Raw genomic sequence first — 20348 nt, 5'->3', positions numbered from 1 at the left:
AGAACCCAAATAAATCTTGATATTGAAAATATTTTGCCTTCCTAGAAACATGTAGTATTATGCTGTATGAGGTGTGCTTATTACTGAGTCATTTGAAAACAAACACACCAGAACTTGCAACTGAGCTTCAAAATATTCTCTTTGGTCAAATCTTTCTGGGAATTCCTTTTTCTTTGTGAATGACCTTCAAAGCATGTGGCATATTTTTCCAAATATTTGATTTTCTAAAATTGAGCCCCATGAACATAAGGTGGTTGATTAAGCTAGGTAAAGTGGTTTTTATTTAGAAAGAAGAGGCAATCATAAGGTTCATTTTTCTTCTGTAGCTTTTAAGTTAGGTTCCAAGGCTTTTGCAAAGGGAAGTCCCCTAAATATTTTCTAGCTGTGATGGCTTCACAAGATTTGTGATAAGAAACACAATATCTATTTGAATACATTAACTGATATAATTGTTAATGATGTTAGTGTTATTTAAAAAGAAATAGTCAAATGGATTCTAATGGTTTTTGATGTAAAGCAATGATTGGTGGCATAACTAAGTTAGCTGTATTTGAGCAAGAATGAAATGCTTGAAGTTAGAAGTCACCAGGGAACTGTCTGATTTAATCAGTTTCAGGATCATATTAAATATTCTCCAATCTTTGTCTCTTAAATTTTGCCTAGCACATTATCAATGGTGGATTAATAACACTATTTTGCATATGCAATTATTCTTAACCTTACTCCAAAAACAATTTGAGAAAACTAACAACAAAAAAAGATATAATAGTATAACATTAATAAAGATCAATATAATAGGATAGTATAGTACATACAATAAGATAAGAAACACATGGAGCAAAGAGAAAATAAAGATAGAATAGTAAAATAAATACAATGGAAATATAATAACCAAAAATTTATATAAAAATACTCTGGAAGAGGTCAAATAAAGGTCAAAACTTCAGCTCTCACTTTTTTATTATTATTAAATTAAAGGACAATTTATTTATTTATTCATTTATTTAATTTATTTTTTAATCCTCACTGGAGGACATTTTTGCATTTATCTTCAGAGTGGGAGGGAGGGAGGGAAGAAGAAAGAGAGAGAAACATCAATGTGAGAGAGACACATCAGTGGTCACCACCCACATGGCCCCAACAGGGCCAGGAACAAACTGCAACAAAGGTACTTGCCTTACGGGAACCGAATCCAGGTCTCTCTGGTCCACGGGCCGGCGCTCTAACCGCTGAATCAAACCGGTCAGGGCCTTACTTTTTAGTTACCAAAGCAGAGAAAAAAATTGCCTGTTACAAGAATATATATGTATGAGTTCATTCTCTCTCTCTCTCTCTCTCTCTCTCTCTCTCTCTCTCTCTCTCTCTCTGAAAGAGAGAAAGAGAGACAGACAGACAGACAGAGAGAAGGAGGAGAGAGAGAAACAGTGGGGCTAGTTAATATAAATAGATAAAAATCTAAATCTGACTTTGCTATTACACAAACTTTTAATTTCTCTGTGTTGCAGAAATGTGGGGCTTTAATACTTCTCCTTTTCCCATTTTGCTAGCATATCACCAAAAAAATGTAGTGTAAATAATTGGGACCTACTTCCAGTTCATAAGTCTTTAAGAAAATAGAGACAGCTGGTATCTTACTAGAGAGTCAGAGGGAATGAAGCAACACCATCTATGTCCCACTCACTTTATATGTGCTGTCATTTCAGTCATACACGAGACTTATGGGGTAAGATTCCCAGTCTACAAATGAGGACCCTGGGCTCAAGGTTTACTTAAAGAGAAGAAGCATTTGGTCTACCTAATCCGAAATCCAGAGTATATTTTCCATTAATGACACTGCTTATTAACCCTTCCAAGGGCTTTACTTAAAAGTCTTAAGTAGCATATTAAAGTTATCTCTATTTCAGATTGACAGTTCACTATTAAAAATGTAAAACCAGGGTGTTTGCAAGAATGAAGTATAAAGAGAAATTATTAATACATGTGAACCCGTGCAGCCCTTAGGAAGCTCTCAGGCACCACTAACTGTGCACGTGCAGGACTGGAGTTAGTAAGCGCCTCCCCTCCCTGGGTGTAGGGGCGTGGTCTTCGAGTTTGCCTAGGGTCAGAGGCTTGGCCTTGTGGTAGAGACTCAGCCCTAGGGAAGGTGAAGGAATATGCCCACTGCTAATAAAAAAACTGCAGCTGCAGCTTAGAGTATTCAATAAATTTGCTAATTTGGGCAAAAGGGTTGGTAGAATAAAACAAAACAATGTTCTTACTCGATGAGAACAAATTATCTTCAGATCTTTTTAGCATTACTAAAATTTAAGAGCCCTTCTTCTAAAACTTCAGATTTCTAGGAAGGTAAATTTAACAACTCAAATAATGTTTCATTAAAACAATAATCAAACAATCTGATATTTAAAACATATGTTGTCAATTAAAATCAGTATTTTTCTATTGTTTTTAGATAAAAATACTTCAAGAAAATCCAAGAGATAAACAGCTGGGACTTAAAGCATTTCTATTATCTTTCAGATTATAAATTCTGGGAAAGCACTTAATCTTAACATATTTCCTAGAGCCTAATACAGTATATTACATAACAAAAGTGTATGTCAGAATATTCCAAATGTATTTATTTCATTACCAGACATCAAACTCAGTTTTAATCTGGTTTATTTTATAAAGAAATGATGTCCACTCATAGCAATTAGTTATGAATGGTGCAGACCATATCTTGGACTATATATATATATATTTTTTTATTCTCACTCGAGGATATTTTTCAATATTTTGTTCAGATAGAGTGGGAGGGAGAGAGAGAGAAACATCGACGCGAAAGGGACACATCGAGTGGTCACCGCCCACACGACCCAACCAGGGCTGGGGACAAACTGCAACTGAGGTACGTTCCGTTAGCAGGAGCTGAACCCGAGCCTCTTCAGACCGCAGGCCGACGCTCTAACCTCTGAGTCAAACTGGCCAAGGCCCTTGGCCAATATTTTAAAAAGCCTTCCAAAAGTTAATTGAGCTCTAGTAATAGTTTTTGGGTTATTACTGCATTTGTTCTGTGTGCCTGTGGATGAATTTCAGTTTTGTTCAATCCCATTTCTTGCAGAATATGACTATTTTTTTTTCAAATTTTGAGTAAATGTCTTTCCATGAATAATGATGAATCATTAAACATTAGCAAAACTTTATAGAACACTCACACCCACTTAATTCTAAGGCTGTTTCATTAACTCCAAGGCCACATTCAAGCAATATAATATACACCTGAACATTCAAAAACAAGGTAAAATGGACAATTCATATAATTTTGACAATTTCAGAGCATAACTAATTATAGGCAGAGCAGTTGAATGAAAAGGCCATCTTTAAACTCTGACACAGAAGGGAATGCATATTGACTGGATACCTACGCACTTAGAATTTGCTATCATTCAATGCACACTATAATCCTATGAAGCTGAGAAAGTGAAGACCACTGAGGGTTAATAATTTATTCAGGACCACCCAGCTTGTAAATGGCAGAGCTGGGATTTGAAATCAGGCCTGTATTAGTTGAAAGATTGCCTATTTCCTCTATACCATTCTGCCTCTATGGTCAATGAAAATGTTCAATATAATCACAATTGTTGGGTACTGGCAACTCCATTTCATCAGTACACGGGAATCACTGAAAAGCTGTGGCTTTATGGAGTGTGGGGAGTCATAACATATCAGGTCATATTATACTGAACAAAATCAGGATCAATTTGGGTGAACAGTGGGGAGCTCACAAAGCCATTGTAGAGTGAGTTCCAGAAGGGAATTTCTCAGATGGGAGGGCCAAGTGCTTTAAGGTTCACTGAAGCATAACTGCCAAGAATGTGACCTATGATGGGCAACAACTGCAGGCCTCAGCTGTTGCTAGTCTAACAGGTTGAGCCAAAGTTCTGCACAGTGTGTCTGAAGAGCAGTGTCACATTCTCTGAATAGTGCCAGAAATGGCAATCACAGGGCAGAAATCACCTGTACTTCATGTGGACCGAACACTGAACGGACTTTTTATACATGTGCAACAATCGCTAAAACATCTATTTATTTTAGGTGGGAAAACAACCTACTTTATTACATATTAACATTTTGCTACTTTATTGAATCAAGACTAGAATTTTTTTGTGTTTCTCATGGCACTAAGAATACAACGATGCGAAGATGAATGTTGTCCTTAAGAAGTCAAAATATTGGCATGAGAGGTGGAGGAAAGATTTACAAATATATCTGTAACCTGTGTTCTAGAGCTCCCATTTTTCTTGTTTTGTACACACACACGTGTATGTATATATGTAGATGTAGTCAACTGATTCAAGGCTAAGAATGTGTTCCAAAGTAGAAGTTCTACCATATGTATTCTAAAGAAAAATATAGCTTATCAATTGACTAATATATTATAACATTAAAATTATGTAACAGTTAACTTACTTTCCTCATAATCCTATTTATATGTTTTCTTCACTGGCAAAACAGAGGCAAATCTCATACTAGCACACGTGAACATGCATTCAAAATTAGTGACAATGAGAAGCAGAAGGGAGAGACAGAATGGGTGAGTATACATTTACTATGTAGGAGTACCTTCATATTTCTGTGCATACTAGGCTGGAAACTAAATATAGTATTTTTGTTAGAAGTTTATAATTATTTAAATACCCAAATCTCAAACATTTGGAAGAAAAAAATATTCCCTTGTGTGCTTATTCTTACCATATAAGATGTTCAAGTTTCTGGGATTCTGCTTGTCAGGCTGACCTAGAGAGATATGTTGCCCTTAGGATACCCTTCTTTCGTCTGCCTGATGAACTTCAACCATCACTTATTTTGGACAATTTCTATAAGTATTAACAATGTCTAGAAGTTTCCCATATTACAATTTTAAAACATTCCAGCTGTTATGCTACTCAAAATCAGGTGTTTTTTTGGTTTGTTTGTTTTTTGTCTTTTTCTAGTTCTGGAGTGGCATGTTATAGGAGCACAGTAAGTTTAACTTTTGAGTTTTTATTGATCAAATTAAGGTTTCCATTTCAACTAGATAATCAGCAGTTTTTAATTCCAGGTCATATTTTATGTTAATTGTGTTTAGGCTTTTAAAATAAAATAAAATGGCATGTACTATTTTAATATGTGTAAAGAAAATACATATTATGGGCATGAAGCCACTGATACTCATATTAGTTAAAAAGTCCATTTGCCCCTATTAGTTAACAAGCTATAAGTATCACTATTTCTGGGTACTTCCTTAGCAAAGCAGAGCTAGTGGCTTGCCATTTGCTTTATTTTAGATTTAAAAACTTTTTTTTTTTTTTTAATGTTATGGACAAAGATTGAAGTTCCTTAGAAAAATGTTAAATAAAATATTTAAATATAAATTGATACACAGTATTCATAACTTGTAAATAATTTTTATAAATTTTTTCTGGACTTTAATATGATGCTTTGTAAATACATATAGAAAGGGTAATAATAAAGTATCTGGCTAAAATGTTCTCAAGAGCCTACAGCATGGGTAATAATCTTTGCTGTAATAAGATTTTTAGGCTGAAATATATAAGACTAACTTTGCTGTTGGTGAATCTAATAAAGTAATTCTTTAAAAATTAGTCCATAAGAGATTACAGAATACTGAATTGTATGCAATAACACATGCCAAGAGATCTAGTAAAATATGGTACTTTAATATCTGCTAAATTCTATACTTCTCTTCTAAAATGTGACTTAAATTGTTCATTTTAGACAGGTGAAAGCTTAAATTCTTTCAGATTTTTTAATTATTAACTTTCCCCCTACCTAGTAGTAAATATAAAATTTTAAACGTCTGATTGGCATGCCTGTTTTCCACTGCTGTCTTGTCTATTCTCAATTTAGTTTTTATAAAGTAGCTCAAGATAAATGCTCACAAAAGCTCTCTCAATTATCAAGCTGTTTCTCCAATGAACATATTATATATTCAATAACACACTCACTTCAGTAATTTCACAATTGTTTTATTTTATTTTTGTTTGATTTTCAGTTTATTATTTATTTTGCATTGTAGTTTCTGGGAGGAAAGTTACGTAAAGCATTTGGAAATAACTGGATTGCTTCTCAGCCTTTTGGCTAAGATTGGGTGTGGAAATAATTGGCAGGTATAATTCAAGCAAATGAGGTTTGTTTTTTTAAAAATTTTTTTTCATGGGATACATTTCCAGGAGACAAACATCTTTAAAGAAGAAATTATTAAGTTTTTTACTTAAATATTTTGAAGGCAGTTCACAAACACTTAGGTTAAATGTCATTTATTTTTCTAAAATGTACAAATGACTTAGTTTTTATCATTCATGCACTATAATAGTAGGGAGAACAGCAAGTTGAAGATGCAACAAATATTCTTTGAACACTTTAATAAACACAATGTAAACATTCACTTTAATAATGTTTCATTTGTTAATGCAAAACTGAGTGCATTTCTTTCCTTGCCTCTGACTGAGCCATGACTAGCTGAGTAGCAACAGCAGACTGCTGGAAAGAATTTTTCAACAGCAATTTGCTTGTTCTAATTTACTTTTCAAGCTGATGATCAGGATCACGATGTTGATTGCAAAAAGATCTATTTCTTTTAATGTGATCCAATCATTCCTCTTGTTCTCATCATATTTAGTTCCCCAGGCAGCTGTAAGTGAATTAGAAGTGCCACCAGTGCTCAAGTTCTATAGTTTTAAATACAAAATGAACTCTTCTATCCTTTAGAAACAAACCTGTTATCCTCATTGAGAAAGATACAGAAATGAGTGACTCAGTTGTGAAACCTTTGCCCTTTGCTCTTCACACAGATATTCTCTTTGTAGTCGGTATACCTATGTAACAATAATGCCAAAGCATTACCTGCTCAATCCTAATTATGTTTGAATAAAGAATTTCTAAGAAGCTTGTTTTTTTGGCTTAAACACAATCATCACTCATCAATAAGATCAAGAAATATAATTCATGTAATTTAAAAATGTTACATGATGCACATTGAACAAGTAATACTTATTTCAAATATATTTTCTAAAAACATAATGGGGAGTAATCAGGTTATTCTTCAATAAATTTCAAAATAGCTAGATTTCCCCAATCTCCCTTCTGCGAGATTCCAATGTATACAGTTTCAATATTCAAAGAGCCCTAGCTAACTGATTTGGAAAAGTCAATGGTATTACATTCTTCACATTAAACACAACTATAAAATAAGCAAGAAAAAAAAACTCTTCCTTCAATCACTGGAAAATTAAAAGTTAACAATATAAATAAAATAGATCACATTTATGCAGGCTATGCTTCTAAAAGGGAAAAATCACAGGGTTATAAAAATAAATATAGCCATTAATTATTTCTTTACAACCTGTAGAGGGCACTCAAGTCCCTTGAAAGAAAAAGTAAAAAACTAAAAGGGAAAACAATTTTTAATTTTTCACTTTTGTTCTTAAAAGTGTGTTATCTAAATCAATTTAAAAAACTATCATTTAAAAAGACATTTAAAGGAAATATACACTTAGACTTTAAATATTTACTAGATTAAAATATACTAATTTTCACGGCCTGTTGGAAAAACAGTTCAGCAGGTGGTTGCCATCCCAGAGCATCCCTCAATCTGTGAACGCTGTCCATCATACATTAACACCACACTGCCAACAGTTACGCAGACTAGCCAGGGCCTTAGAGAAATCAACCTGGACCTCAGAGTAACCTGCTGACAAGGCAGTAAATTAGTAATACAGATAGGGCCTTGCACAGCTCCACGCTGTATGTGGATAGTATTATCATATCCTTAAAATGGTTGATGAAAAAAAAATTAGAAGCTAGTTGAAAAGCCTTCAGTTCATAAAAGTTTTACTCATTTTGTAAGAGGGATCTCATGAGTTCTTTGACAATTTTTATTTTAAAGAACCTCTTCATTACTATGAACTAACATTGTGTTTAGAGGAAAGATATTTGAATATCTGACTTTAAATGTTCTTCTTCCTCTGACATACTAAAATCTTTCATAAGAAAACCCATCAAGTCACACACACTAATATATGTATTATATACATTACATATACATACATGTACATATTTTATATAGATTTGCTGGTGGCATATATCAAAATATACTGCAACATTTTATTAACTAAATATTAATTGCATAGTGAATTATTAAAAATACTGATTTCTTAGCAACATAGCCAGGGGATCCTGCCTTTCATCTTATATTTTTTCTGATCCTCAATTTCTAAGATTAAGTAACTTGCTATCAAAAGATATTTGGAAACAGTTTGGTTACTAAATTGAAACTTGAGAGGCTCCTACCAAGGTAAGTTAGACAAGTACTTCTTTGAGTCATTGTTTCGATTTAGACTTTGAGCTAGAAAAATACAAATTATATAAATACATAACTTGTATTGCAAACTGCTACTAGAACAATGGACAATTACAAAACATTTAAAAACTATAGTATATAATACAATTAATCACTCATAATAAATTAATATTTAAAAACAAATTTTGTTAAAAATCATTATTTTTTTAAGGGTCTTGAACTATATATGAGGAGTAGATCCCCAAGTTTGTTATCTTGCAAGATAAATATTGACATTGATAAGTTTTTAAACATGAATTTTTTGAGAAACCCTAGCATTGAAACACATCTTAAAATTTTATTCTTAAAATAATGTGCAGAAATCCAAAGAATATTTCAAAGTTTTAGAGTCATGGAAGAAGAGGTACACAGTTAAATGAAAATAAGGCAGAAAAATAGTAAACAATACTGTGGAAAATGGTTATTTTGATAATTTAAAATAATTACTTAGAATTATTTTTGTAATAGCATCCTTTACCTTTCTTTAGGAGCAAAAATCTTTATTCTGAAAATAAATGCAATTATTATGATGGGAACATAAGCTGTTTTCCCCAACAAAGGACAGAGTTAACAAATAAAGCTTGAAATTAGAAGTCTTAAGATGAATACTTGTGTATTACATGTTTTCATCAATTGGATTTACCACCTTTTTTAATGGGAGGAGAGTGGGAAGAAACCTTGCAATTTAATAAAACAGAAGCATTTTCTCAACCTAAGTTGTAGCCACTGCTATGATTTTTGGGTTATCTCAGGGCCAGTAAGTATACACTCTAGCACATGAAACAAAACTAGAAGATACACTTAGAATGTAGTCTTTGTTTTTTCTTTCTTCAAAGTCTGTTTCCTACAATCATTGTTAGGCAAAGCAAAAAGAAATGTTTGTTTTATTACATAAGAAATAAACTTCATTTAATATTCAATTGACTTTCTAACTTAGCAGACAGGACTTTACATCTTCAAATACTGAAAATAAATTGCATTCTTGGCCCTTGCTTTAAAAGGTTAGAGAGAATAAACGCACACCCTGGTAGTGTTCTAGTGATCTCCCTAATCTCAGTTGCACTTTGTCAGAACGAGGTAACTGGTAGTTAAGTGAAATACCCTAGATCAAAGGGGGATTAATCACCAACTGAATCCTTGCTGAATAAACCTGTCATTCAAGAAAATTATTTCCACTGAACTTAGCAGAGGATTGAAGGTATTTGCATAACAGGGACCAACGTACTTCAGCCAGGTTAAAAGGTTCAGAATTCATCCTATGTTTAGCTTTTTGCCTCCTTTTCCTTTCAGCAGCGTGGTACAATGGTTTCTAATCTGATAATACAGCTAACTATCTAAATGATGTCAGAACAGGAAAGTATTGCAAAGTTTGGATGAGGGATGGATCAATTTCACTTTCAGTAACTCCTAAATCTGATTTGTTGGAATTTAAGATGTAATCCTAAAAAAGTCCCTTAAACCTGAGGACTGTTTATTAACATCCCTTTTCTGACCTTTGTCTTAGAAACAACCGTTCTGCGGTGGCAGCAGTCCCTGCAGAGGCTCTGGATGAAAACTAGACCTACCTACCTCCCAGGGGCGGTGCAGGAGTCTACGAATGGATATAAAGTGGTTTGAAATACTATAATAAAAAAAAAAAAGAAAAATATTAGCTCTTGTTACTATGTATAAAATTGTGTTTTGAGAGATATTAATTAAATCATACAATACATAAAATCACAATAATTTTAACTCAAATATTTAGTTGGTATAAAACACTTAAACTTTATGAGACAGACTAATGTTTAATCAAGAAAACATTTTAAAACAAATAATTCTCTTAAGAATTCCTGACAAGGCTGGTTACTTCAAACTTGATATTTGAATCAATTATTTATCAAAAAAAAAAGCCTACCCCTGTAAGGGTGTTGCTGGCTTGAAAAAGTTTTAAAAATATTGTTTAGAAAAGAAGGGTTTTACCAAAATCATGAACCATCCTTTCTGGAGCACATTTTCAGAAATTTAACACTTTTTGTAACTTTTGGATCTACTGAAGAATAATTACCTATATGATAGACAACAGATTTCATAATCATATTTTGGCACTAAAAGGGAATTTAGCAATTGTGCATCTAGAGTAAGTCTGACACCATCCAAATCTTTGGAAATAGGTGCTCATATTCACTGCAAACGCAAAGCATCTTTCAAGTTTAAAAATGCAAAGAATAGTTATCAAAGAAAATGAATAAAATCCATAGTGAGATAATTTTTTAGAAAATGATTGAAGTTTTAACCCAAGAAAGGACTCTTAGAGTGTCTTATAGCTTAGAATAAGAACATGTCAATCACGATTAAGCTTCTGGAATCGGAATCCCTTTGAAATGCAGCTGTTTCTTCTTTAATTGTGGCAGCGGTCTCTGAAGAAAAGAAAGGTCCAGCCTTAAAGATGAGTAAGGAATACAAAATAGCTCAGGATTAGTTGTGGAGTTCAAAGGTCGCTAATTACACTAAGGAGTTCCCAGACACAGGGAAAACATTAAACAGGTCACCTACCAAACGGGAAACAGACTTTGTCTTCAGAAATTATCACGAAGTGACAGGTTTCTAGACAAAATCAAAAGCATCACAATGTGTCCAGCTGATCTCAATGGGATAAAAACATGAGTTGGTTTTAGTTCTGTAGCGTTATGTTAGAATGGAATGGCAACAGATGGCCAAAGGTTGCTCATGGCCCCTACACTTTTCCAGTACTCCCTAGATTTTCCTCCAGTTTCTAGAACTGTCAAATCAGATTCACTGGTTTTGCTGATTGCTTATAAAGAAAGTTTTCTCTAGAGGATTATTATACTGAATCTCTGCCTACTCAGTAGATAAATGCCTCTTGCCTAGCTTAGTGTACTTTACTAAACATTTATATAATTAAGATGTCCAAGTGGCTCCATTAATATTAACATAAGTTTAATGATAAGCTTTCCTTGAGTTTAAGAGAGATCAAATAACTAAAGGGGAGTAATTTTTTATTCTTTCAAAAGGAAGGTTTTTTTTTACTACTGATTATCTATGATTAAGCTAGACTAACAAGTTAAAGTCCTGGTCAGGAATTTATTCTATTTCCTTTGGTATTTGGGATAATTTTGAATGGAGAACATTATGTTATGATAATGCCTTGCAGAAAATGGGAGTTTATAATGAGCAGGATTGGCCTTAATTAAAAAATCACATTTCAAATCCTAAATTTATATGTAATATCCCTTCAAACTATCATAACTCCCCTTCAAGGAGTTAGCAGCTTTTTCTAAGCTTTTCCGTAGGAGACTCATTAAAAAATAGAAACCAAGATATAATTTAATTAAATACTTATCTGTAATGTATATTTTTTCATAACACTTCTAATTCTGTTCTGTGAAAAGAAATTTGACATGGATTAAATTTTGAGGATCTTAAGATTTCATCTTTCCTTGAATGGTCATTTAAAGTCCAACTTGACAATGAACTGCTTTGGGAATGAAATGAGACATATAATTGTCAAGACAGGTAAAGAATAAAGAGTATGACTAGATGGTTCCTGAGAAAACCAAGAGAATACTAATAAGTGACAGAGTGACGAATTGAAAGAAAATATGCTACATTAATTCTTACCTGAATTTATTCATTAATGAATTTAATAATAATAAAAATGAATAAAGCAGTATTACACCTAAATTTATCTTTAAAAATTTGGCCACACACATTAAGTAATTACAAAACACTATGTTCATCTTCTAAAGATATACCACCCCTTTTACTATTCTTATTGACACCCTAAAGCAAATTGTTATTGTGGCAGATTAATAAGCTTACCTGAAAAGTAACTCTAGAACAGAGATAAACACCTTAAGTAGAATTATGCAGATTCTTCATAAGTCAATGAATAGTTCTGACTAAAAACAGTTTACTATTTAAACAATTTTTCTTTGTTTTCATTGGCTGTTTTTTCAAGAGATTTACAGTTGTTTCTAACGTGGCCTCTGGTATTCTGAAACAGTGCAGTGTAACTTAGTACTCAGGTTTGGAAGAGCAAATAGTTTTTTTTAATCTTGCATGTCATCTACAATCCAACAGGAGTGGCTGCCTGCAGCTCTGCAGTGAAGAGGAGCCAGAGCCTGTATCTGGGAAGCTCAGTGGAGAGAAGAGGGCTGTGATAGATTAGCTACGTCTGCCACAGGCAAAGGAAGGAACATGTCTGGCAGGAAGACCCAGGACTAGTCTAAAATAAGACTGAAATGAATCACTACTGGTTATGCTTTGAATCATATTTGAGTAAAATCAAAGGGTAACAAAAGTGGAGACATTAGTCTTTAAAATGTTTTTTTTTCCTTCCCCAAACTACATCAGACTAAAAACATCAAACAAGAACATCTTTAAATTTAAATCATTTAATGATTTCTCACTCATAGGTTATATGCATACACATTAAAAATAAAAGACTGTGATTTAATTTAGGCTATGTTACTATTGTACAGATCATATTTAAACATGAAACAATTACAGTAATAATGATCCATATGTTATTGGAGCAGGAGCTTTAGAATTCCAGATGTAATAGTCAGAAGAAATTAATTTCCGGTCTGAAAAATAAAAGAAACGATGAGACTGTATTAACAAAAATTTGGTAAGAGACTGATAATTGTGAAACAATTACTAATATTCCATTTTACAGATAAGGAAACTAAAACTTTGAGAAGTTCATTAACTTGCCTAAAATTACCCAGATAACAAACTGTCTGAGCTAGACTTAAACCCATGTCTGTCCAATACCAAAGCCCCTGTGAACAACCCCTGAATAAGTGTATTATAAACAGAGCAAAGTAAATCCAACTTTATACTAAAGCCCATCTCTCTGTCAATCCTTGCTCATCCAGACAATTTTATAAACAGAAGAAGGCAGAGGGCTATGTAAGATACACAACTGTTACAGCTAATAGGATCAGGCCAGAATTTTTACAAATTGGGATTATTCCCTGATATTTTTCTGTTACATTTTAATTTTACCTTAAGTGATAACTGCATAACACCATTTTAATTCCCTCAAGTTAATATAAATCTATACAACTCACGTGTACTTATTTTTGGTTTTCCCGATGCAAAAACTTGAACTGAATGTTGATCCGCATAACACCCAGTAAGTGTGTAATCTAAGATCCTAAAATGAAGCTAAAAAAAGAAGAGAAATGCACCAAATTGAAGAGATTCTTTGGTAAAAATAATGGTCACATTTTTTTCCTTGATGCAATTTTAGGAATTTACTTCACACAGTACACAAAATTTAAATCACAAATATTAAACCTGAATATTGTGTGTATGCATATGTTCACATATACACACACTATTTCCCCTTAGCCTTAGGGCCATTACTTCGTAAGGTTGGCATTATGAATTCCTTCACATATACAAGGCACTTCACTAATATGAACTCTAATCCAGATTGCAAGGTATCCTTATTATACAAATGAGGAAACAAGTTCAGAGATGAAGGCAATTAGCATCCCAGCATGTAAGTAGCAGAGCTGGCATTTGAACTCAGACCTGACTGATTACAAAAGCTGATGTTCCTTCCTCTATGGTGTCTGGTGTTCTGGATATTCTCTTCTATGCCTAAGGCTATGTGGTTGTGACATATTCAGATCACAATTCTCCTACAGGCAGAAATATATACATCTTCTACCAAAATACAGGAATGCAACAACTAAAAGAGAAACACCAGTTTATTCTGCTGTTTAGATGAAATGAGATGCTCTACTTAATTTTCCAGAAAACTGAAATTTAACTTTTACATAACTAAGCTTAGAAATCACCTCTTCTCTCACCTATAACCCTTTCTAAAATGTAATCCAGTTTCCAGATTTAATTGATATTGTAGCATCATCAGTATAAATGCCAACTAGTATGTTGGACTATAACAGAAAGGGCCATTAGTGCCTTCTCTGAAAGCACAGCCCTGGGTGCCTGAGTCACAATGATATTCACATTAACTGGGAAAGTTCTATATCTTACAGAGCTCCAGTCTCCTTTTGCTGTGGTTCTCTTCATCTTTGTTGCTAAAAGCTCCTGATTTTGTGGACAGTTTCAGACCACGTCAAAGCACCACCACCCAACCTCCTCCACAAGCTACACACTCATGGAGTGGACTCAGAGACCTGCTGAAGTCTTGCTTTGTGTTGTGGGCCCCTGTACAGCTGATTCTTCAAGGTAGTCAGAGGTCAGTGGTCAGTGGGCACAGCCAGTCCTTGTAGCTGATCAGCCTGAGTAAATCCCTCCTACTGATGTGTCAACAGCAATGAAGACTCGATTACAACAAAAGGGTGTGCAATCCACACTAGGGATGCACCTTGAGGGCCCAGCTGAGGCGATCAAGGGGGCTCTGCCACTGGACCCTACCAGACACATACCACAATAGGCTACCCCATAAAGCCTAGGAGACACAGCAACTCTACCTAATACACAGAAACAAACACGAGGAGGCAGCCAAAAATGAGGAGACAAAGAAACAGGTCCCAAATGAAAGAGCAGAACAAAATTCCAGGAAAAGAACTAAACAAAACAGAGATAAGCAATCTAACAAATGCAGAGTTCAAAAACACGGGTTATAAAAATGCTCAAGGAACTTTGTGAGGACCTCAAATGCATATTAAAGGACCAGTCAGAAATGAAAGAATCACTAATTGAAATAAAAAACAATTTACAGGGAATCAATAGTAGAGTAGGTGAAGCCAAGAAGCAAACCATCGATTTGGAATATAAGGAAGCAAAAAACACCCAATCAGAACAGCATAAAAAAAAAAGGAATCCAAAAAAATGAGGATAGTGTAAGGAGCCTCTGAGACAACTTCAAGTGTGCCAACATTCACATCATGGGGGTGCCAGAAGGAGAAGAGAGAGCAAGAAATTGAAAACTGATCTGAAAAAATAATGACAGAAAACTTTCCTAACTTGATGAAGGACAAGCATACAAGTCAAGGAAGCACAGAGAGTCCCAAACAAAAGGAACCCAGAGAAGCCCACACCAAGACACATCAAATCAAAATGCAACAGGTGCCCTGGCCAGTTTGGCTCAGCGGTTGGAGCGTCCGCCTGCGGTCTGGAGAGACCCGGGTTCAGTTCCCGCTAAGGGCATGTACCTCGGTTGCAGTTTGTCCCCGGCCCTGGTTGGTCGTGCGGGTGGCGGCCACTCGATGTGTCCCTTTCACATTGATGTTTCCCTCTCTCTCTCTTCCTCTCTCTCCCTCCCACTCTATCTGTACAAAGGATGGAAAAATGTCCTCGGGTGAGGATAAAAAAAAAAGAATCAAAATGCAACAGGTTAAAGACAAAGAGAGAATCTTAAAAGCAGCAAGAGAAAAGCAGTTTGTTATTTTCAAGGGCGCTCCCATAACACTGTCAGCTCATTTTACAACAGAAACTTTGCAGGCCAGGAGTGGCAAGAAATATTCAAAGTGATGAAGAGCAAGGACCTACAACCTGCAAAACTATCATTAATAATATATGGACATATAAAGAGCTTCCCAGAAAATAAAAGCTAAAGGAGTTCATCACCACCAAACCAGTATTATATGAAATGTTGAAGGGTTTTCTTGAAGAAGAAAAAGATAAAAATTATGAACAATTAAATGACAATACACATATCTATCAATGACTGAATCTACAAAAATAAGAAATGAACAAGATAAACAGAAACAGACCTATAGATATAGAGAACTTTTTGTTGGTTGCCAGATGGGAGAAGGGATGGGGAAATGAGTGAAAAAAAGTGAAAGGATTAAGAAGTACAATTTGGTTGTTAGACTGAGGAACCTCAAATGGAAGGAGGAGTGGGGCAGGAGAGATAAACCAAAGAAATTATATGCATATATGCCTAACAAATGGACACAGACAACAGTGTGTGGAAGGTAGGAGGGGGATGGGAGTGGAGAAGAAAAGGACAATTGGGGAAAAAATAAAGATAAGTTTAAAAAAAAAAAAAAAAAAGTTCTGCCCTGGCCGGTTTGGCTCAGCGGTTAGAGCGTCGGACTGCGGTCCTGAGAGACCCGGGTTCGGTTCCCGCTAAGGGCGCATACCTCGGTTGCAGTTTGTCCCCGGCCCTGGTCAGTTGTGCGGGTGGCAGCCACTCGATGTGTCCCTTTCACATCGATGTTTCTCTCTCTCTCTCTGTTCCTCTCTCTCCCTCCCACTCTACCTGAACAAAAAAATGGAGGAATGTCCTCGGGTGAGGATAAAAAAAAAAAAAAAAAAAAAAGTTCCTGAAAAAAAAAGCACTGTTTCTGCCTGGTTTTCTCTGATGCTGAGATGGCATCCCTGAGGCACAACCTCCTCTCTGTAGAGTTGCTATTAATCACGTCGCATCTTATGAGCTGCATATCAGTGATACTTATTTATCTATGGCCTGTTATTACAACCAAGACACGGGAGCACCTCTTTTTGCCGCATTCTTTGAAGACCAAGCTGAGGTGAAGAGGGAACATGCAAAGCAATTCCTAAGATATCTAGTAAACGGGAGAGTAAAATCTGCCTTCTGGTGATAAAGAGGCCTGACATAGATAACTGGGGAACTGGAATACAAGCTCTAGAGTCTGCTCTGGAGTTGGAGAACAAGTTAACCAACCTCCTGCAAAACCTGAAGACAATGGCTTCTGCCAACAAGGAAACCGATCTCCTACACTTCATGGGAAAGTACCTGGATAAACAGAAGAGGAACACAAACTACCTGGAACAACAGCTTGCATATCATAAGAGATTGGAAAAGCAGGTCCAGAAGGAAGACCCTTTTAAAAAGCCCGCTCAAGTGTCAGGTAAAGAGACAGATGTCTGAAGGTAACAAAGCAAGTCTTCCCATTGTAGTAGGTCCCCAAATCAGCTACTTAAGAATCTTAATTGTCTCCATTTAACTGAAGATGGCTTTCCTTCATTAGGGTGTGTACAAATAAACCTGTTTTTGCATTATAAAAAAAAAAAATCCTAATTTTGCAATATCATAATATCTTTTCTATACGCTTTTCTTCCATCTCCCATTCTCTGCAAATTTCTCCCATTTCCTAACTTTCTCCTTTGGTAACCAAATTAACTGATCACTTGCACAGAATGTAATTTTCAGATCTTTGCTATTTTTTTTTTCCTTTGCAACTCAAATTATCTCAATAGTAAAGGGTGTTTGCTTGCTTGTTTAGTAGGTATAATTCTGGATGCTGAAAGTTATGACAGGGCTGATATCCAAAAAACTAGATATAATAAAGTCTATTCAGTTAACACAAATATGTAGTACATGTTTTTCAATTATATTGTAACTGGTTAGGTGATGGAAATGAATAGAAAAGTCACAATCCCTACTTCTGAAAGATATACAGTGCAGGAACATCCCACATTTCTCTGAAAAATATCTGGACGTGGGAATTTTTATAATAATCCTTGAAATAAAGCTTATGGACATAGTTGAAACCAAGACAGAAGAAATGAATATTATGAGTGTACTTCTGACTTCACAACCATTTCCCCTAATCCTTTTATGTATAGATTTCAATCTCTCATCTTTGATACCATTCTATTTAAGTTTTCCTGCTACCTTTTTGATCACCTCTTTAATTTCCTTCATTGGTTCTTCCAAATCTTTCTCCTTATATTTTTCTGATCTTATTTCCACTGACTCAACTATTTCTTCTCCGTGGATAACTCCTAAATCCTATATATAGTTGAACTCTCACTTGAGAATCAAGCTCCAAGTTTTTAGCTACATATTGAACACTTACACTGGGATATGTTGCTATTACCAGCAACATACAAGATATGAACCCCACTCCCTCCCAGCTTTCTCCACATCAGTATTTTCTTCTAAGTACTATATTGATCCATTCATCAAATATTTATGTGGCAGGTACTGGACTAGATGTTGGTAGTAAAACAATGAATGAATGAAACTCACATGGTCTCTTCTCTCTTGGAGTTTCAAGTCTGGTTTAAGTTACATACTTTTTATTTCTTTTTTCTTTATTGATGTTAGAGAGAGAGAGGGAGAGGGAGAGAAACATCAATTGGCCACCTCCTGTATGCCTTCCACTGGAGATCAGACCCACAACCTGGGAATGTGCCAACTGGGAATTGAACCGGCAACCTCTTGGTGCATGGGTCAACGCTCAACCACTGAGCCACACTGGCCGGCTAAGTTACATACTTTTTAAATAACACCACCTATGAGTTAAAACTACTTCTTGTCTCTATATTTAATTAGTGAACAAGGCTTTACCTCTATTACACCTCCTATAGCAGTCTCTTCCTTTTATTCTCTTCCTTTCTCTTTTTGTGACACTACAGAAACTCAACATCATTAACTTATTACCTTATATCTGGAATACTAATAGAGCTAAATAATAGTTCATTTGTCTGTAGTTATTTTTTTCTCTCACCTTCCTCACATACTTTCTAGATTGATCTTGATAAAGGATCACTCTCTAAAACACCACTCTCCTATTAAAAAAAAAAGAACATTTTCTAACAAAGGAATAAAAGTCATATTAAAATCCTCTACGAACCAAATCTAGATCATTTATCCAGCCTTATGTGTTACTATTGTTCCTGGCATTGGTTCCTACGCATGCTTTGCTATCCTTCATTCCTCTAATTATGTTATCTCTTTAACCTACACAAATGTTAGTCAATCTTCAAGGCTTCATATTCATGCTTATTTGGGTCTCAGAGTTTTGCTTAAATTCCATCTCTACTACAACACTTTCTTTGATCACGTTGGTCAGAAGTGCTCACTCTTTCCTTGAAACACCTAAAGCAGTTAGCATTGATCAACTGTTGACATGGATCATTGAAAAAATCCCTAGGGGAAAAGAACTACTACATCTTACATTTTTCTTATATAAATCTCAAATGTGATAACTATAGCTGGACAAAATTAGATCGAATTGAGGTATTTAGGTCATACTTACCTGTTTCATCTTAAAAGTTTTAAAGTATTAAGTGAAATAGAACGAGAATAATACTAAACAAAAAGAATCTTACAAAAATTAAAAAAACAGCACAGGGAAAAAAACCCCAAGTTTATTTATTTATTTATTTTTATCCTCACCCGAGGACATTTTTCCATTTTTTTCGTTCAGGTAGAGTGGGAGGGAGAGAGAGGAACAGAGAGAGAGAGAGAAACATCGATGTGAAAGGAACACATAGAGTGGCTGCCACCCGCACAACCGACCAGGGCTGGGGATAAACTGCAACCGAGATACATGCCCTTAGCGGGAACCGAACCCGGGTCTCTCAGGACCGCAGGCCGACGCTCTAACCACTGAGCCAAACCAGCCAGGGCAAAAAACCCCAAGTTTAAAAAAAATGGCTAGAAAATATTAATAATCAATTAGATATATGCAATTTAAAAACAAAGGAAAGGTTTCCAAGGCAATGAGCCATACAAATATATTTACCTTTAAATACGCTGTACCCCCAATGCAAATGTGGTCAAATGGCTCCTTCTCATGGCTCCTGGCTCCAAAAGTTACAGTTCCAGAAAGACTAATTTCCATTGATTTTGGAAACTTCTGTCCTAAAAACAAAAATATATCAATCAAATATCCTAAATTAAGTAGATCCTACAGCAATTGAATGAAAAATAATAAACAAACAAAACCTGGCTCACCGATAATCCAGATCAATAAGCTTTTCTCTCGTAATACTTCGAGCTGGCCAAAACTAACTTTGTATTCCACATGTGTGATTGGACCTCTTTAAAAAAGCACACAAAACCAAAAAAAAAAAAAAAAAGAAATCACAGATATAACAATTTTAAGAAATTGAAGTGTTAATACAAGGAAAGCATAAAAGCATTTCTATATTCAAGTTTGCAGAATAGAGTGGAACAAATAACATTACATCTCAAAAACAACCAGACACACAATAAACATTTTTGGCAATGATATACGTTATTAATTCTAAATGCAACTCTAGAGTCATACAAAATGTATTA

The 20348-nt window shown here is 34.8% G+C and overlaps 1 protein-coding gene across 4 annotated transcripts in view; it reads right to left on the bottom strand.

The window, feature by feature from the left end:
• Positions 1-11987: 11987 nt before the first annotated feature.
• AP5M1 (adaptor related protein complex 5 subunit mu 1) overlaps positions 11988-20348 on the bottom strand; it is a 29314-nt gene continuing 20953 nt past the window's right edge. Inside the window, exons 5-8 of one of the 4 annotated variants that reach the window (XM_036261473.1) lie at positions 20022-20107; positions 19810-19928; positions 13456-13552; positions 11988-12966 (exon numbers count right to left, since the gene is read on the bottom strand). In XM_036261473.1, the coding sequence (XP_036117366.1) occupies positions 12884-12966; positions 13456-13552; positions 19810-19928; positions 20022-20107 (385 nt within the window). In that variant the 3' untranslated portion in view covers positions 11988-12883. Of the gene's footprint in view, positions 12967-13455; positions 13553-18313; positions 18372-19809; positions 19929-20021; positions 20108-20348 lie in introns of those variants that run through there. The other 3 variants (XM_036261488.1, XR_004959512.1, XM_036261480.1) reach the window with 3 other exon arrangements.

The sequence above is a fragment of the Molossus molossus genome, unplaced genomic scaffold (assembly GCF_014108415.1).
Source record: "Molossus molossus isolate mMolMol1 unplaced genomic scaffold, mMolMol1.p scaffold_m16_p_1, whole genome shotgun sequence".
NCBI classification, from domain to species: domain Eukaryota; kingdom Metazoa; phylum Chordata; class Mammalia; order Chiroptera; family Molossidae; genus Molossus; species Molossus molossus.
The sequence above is the reverse complement of the archived record's forward strand: the minus strand, read 5'-3'. Positions and strand labels throughout refer to the sequence as shown.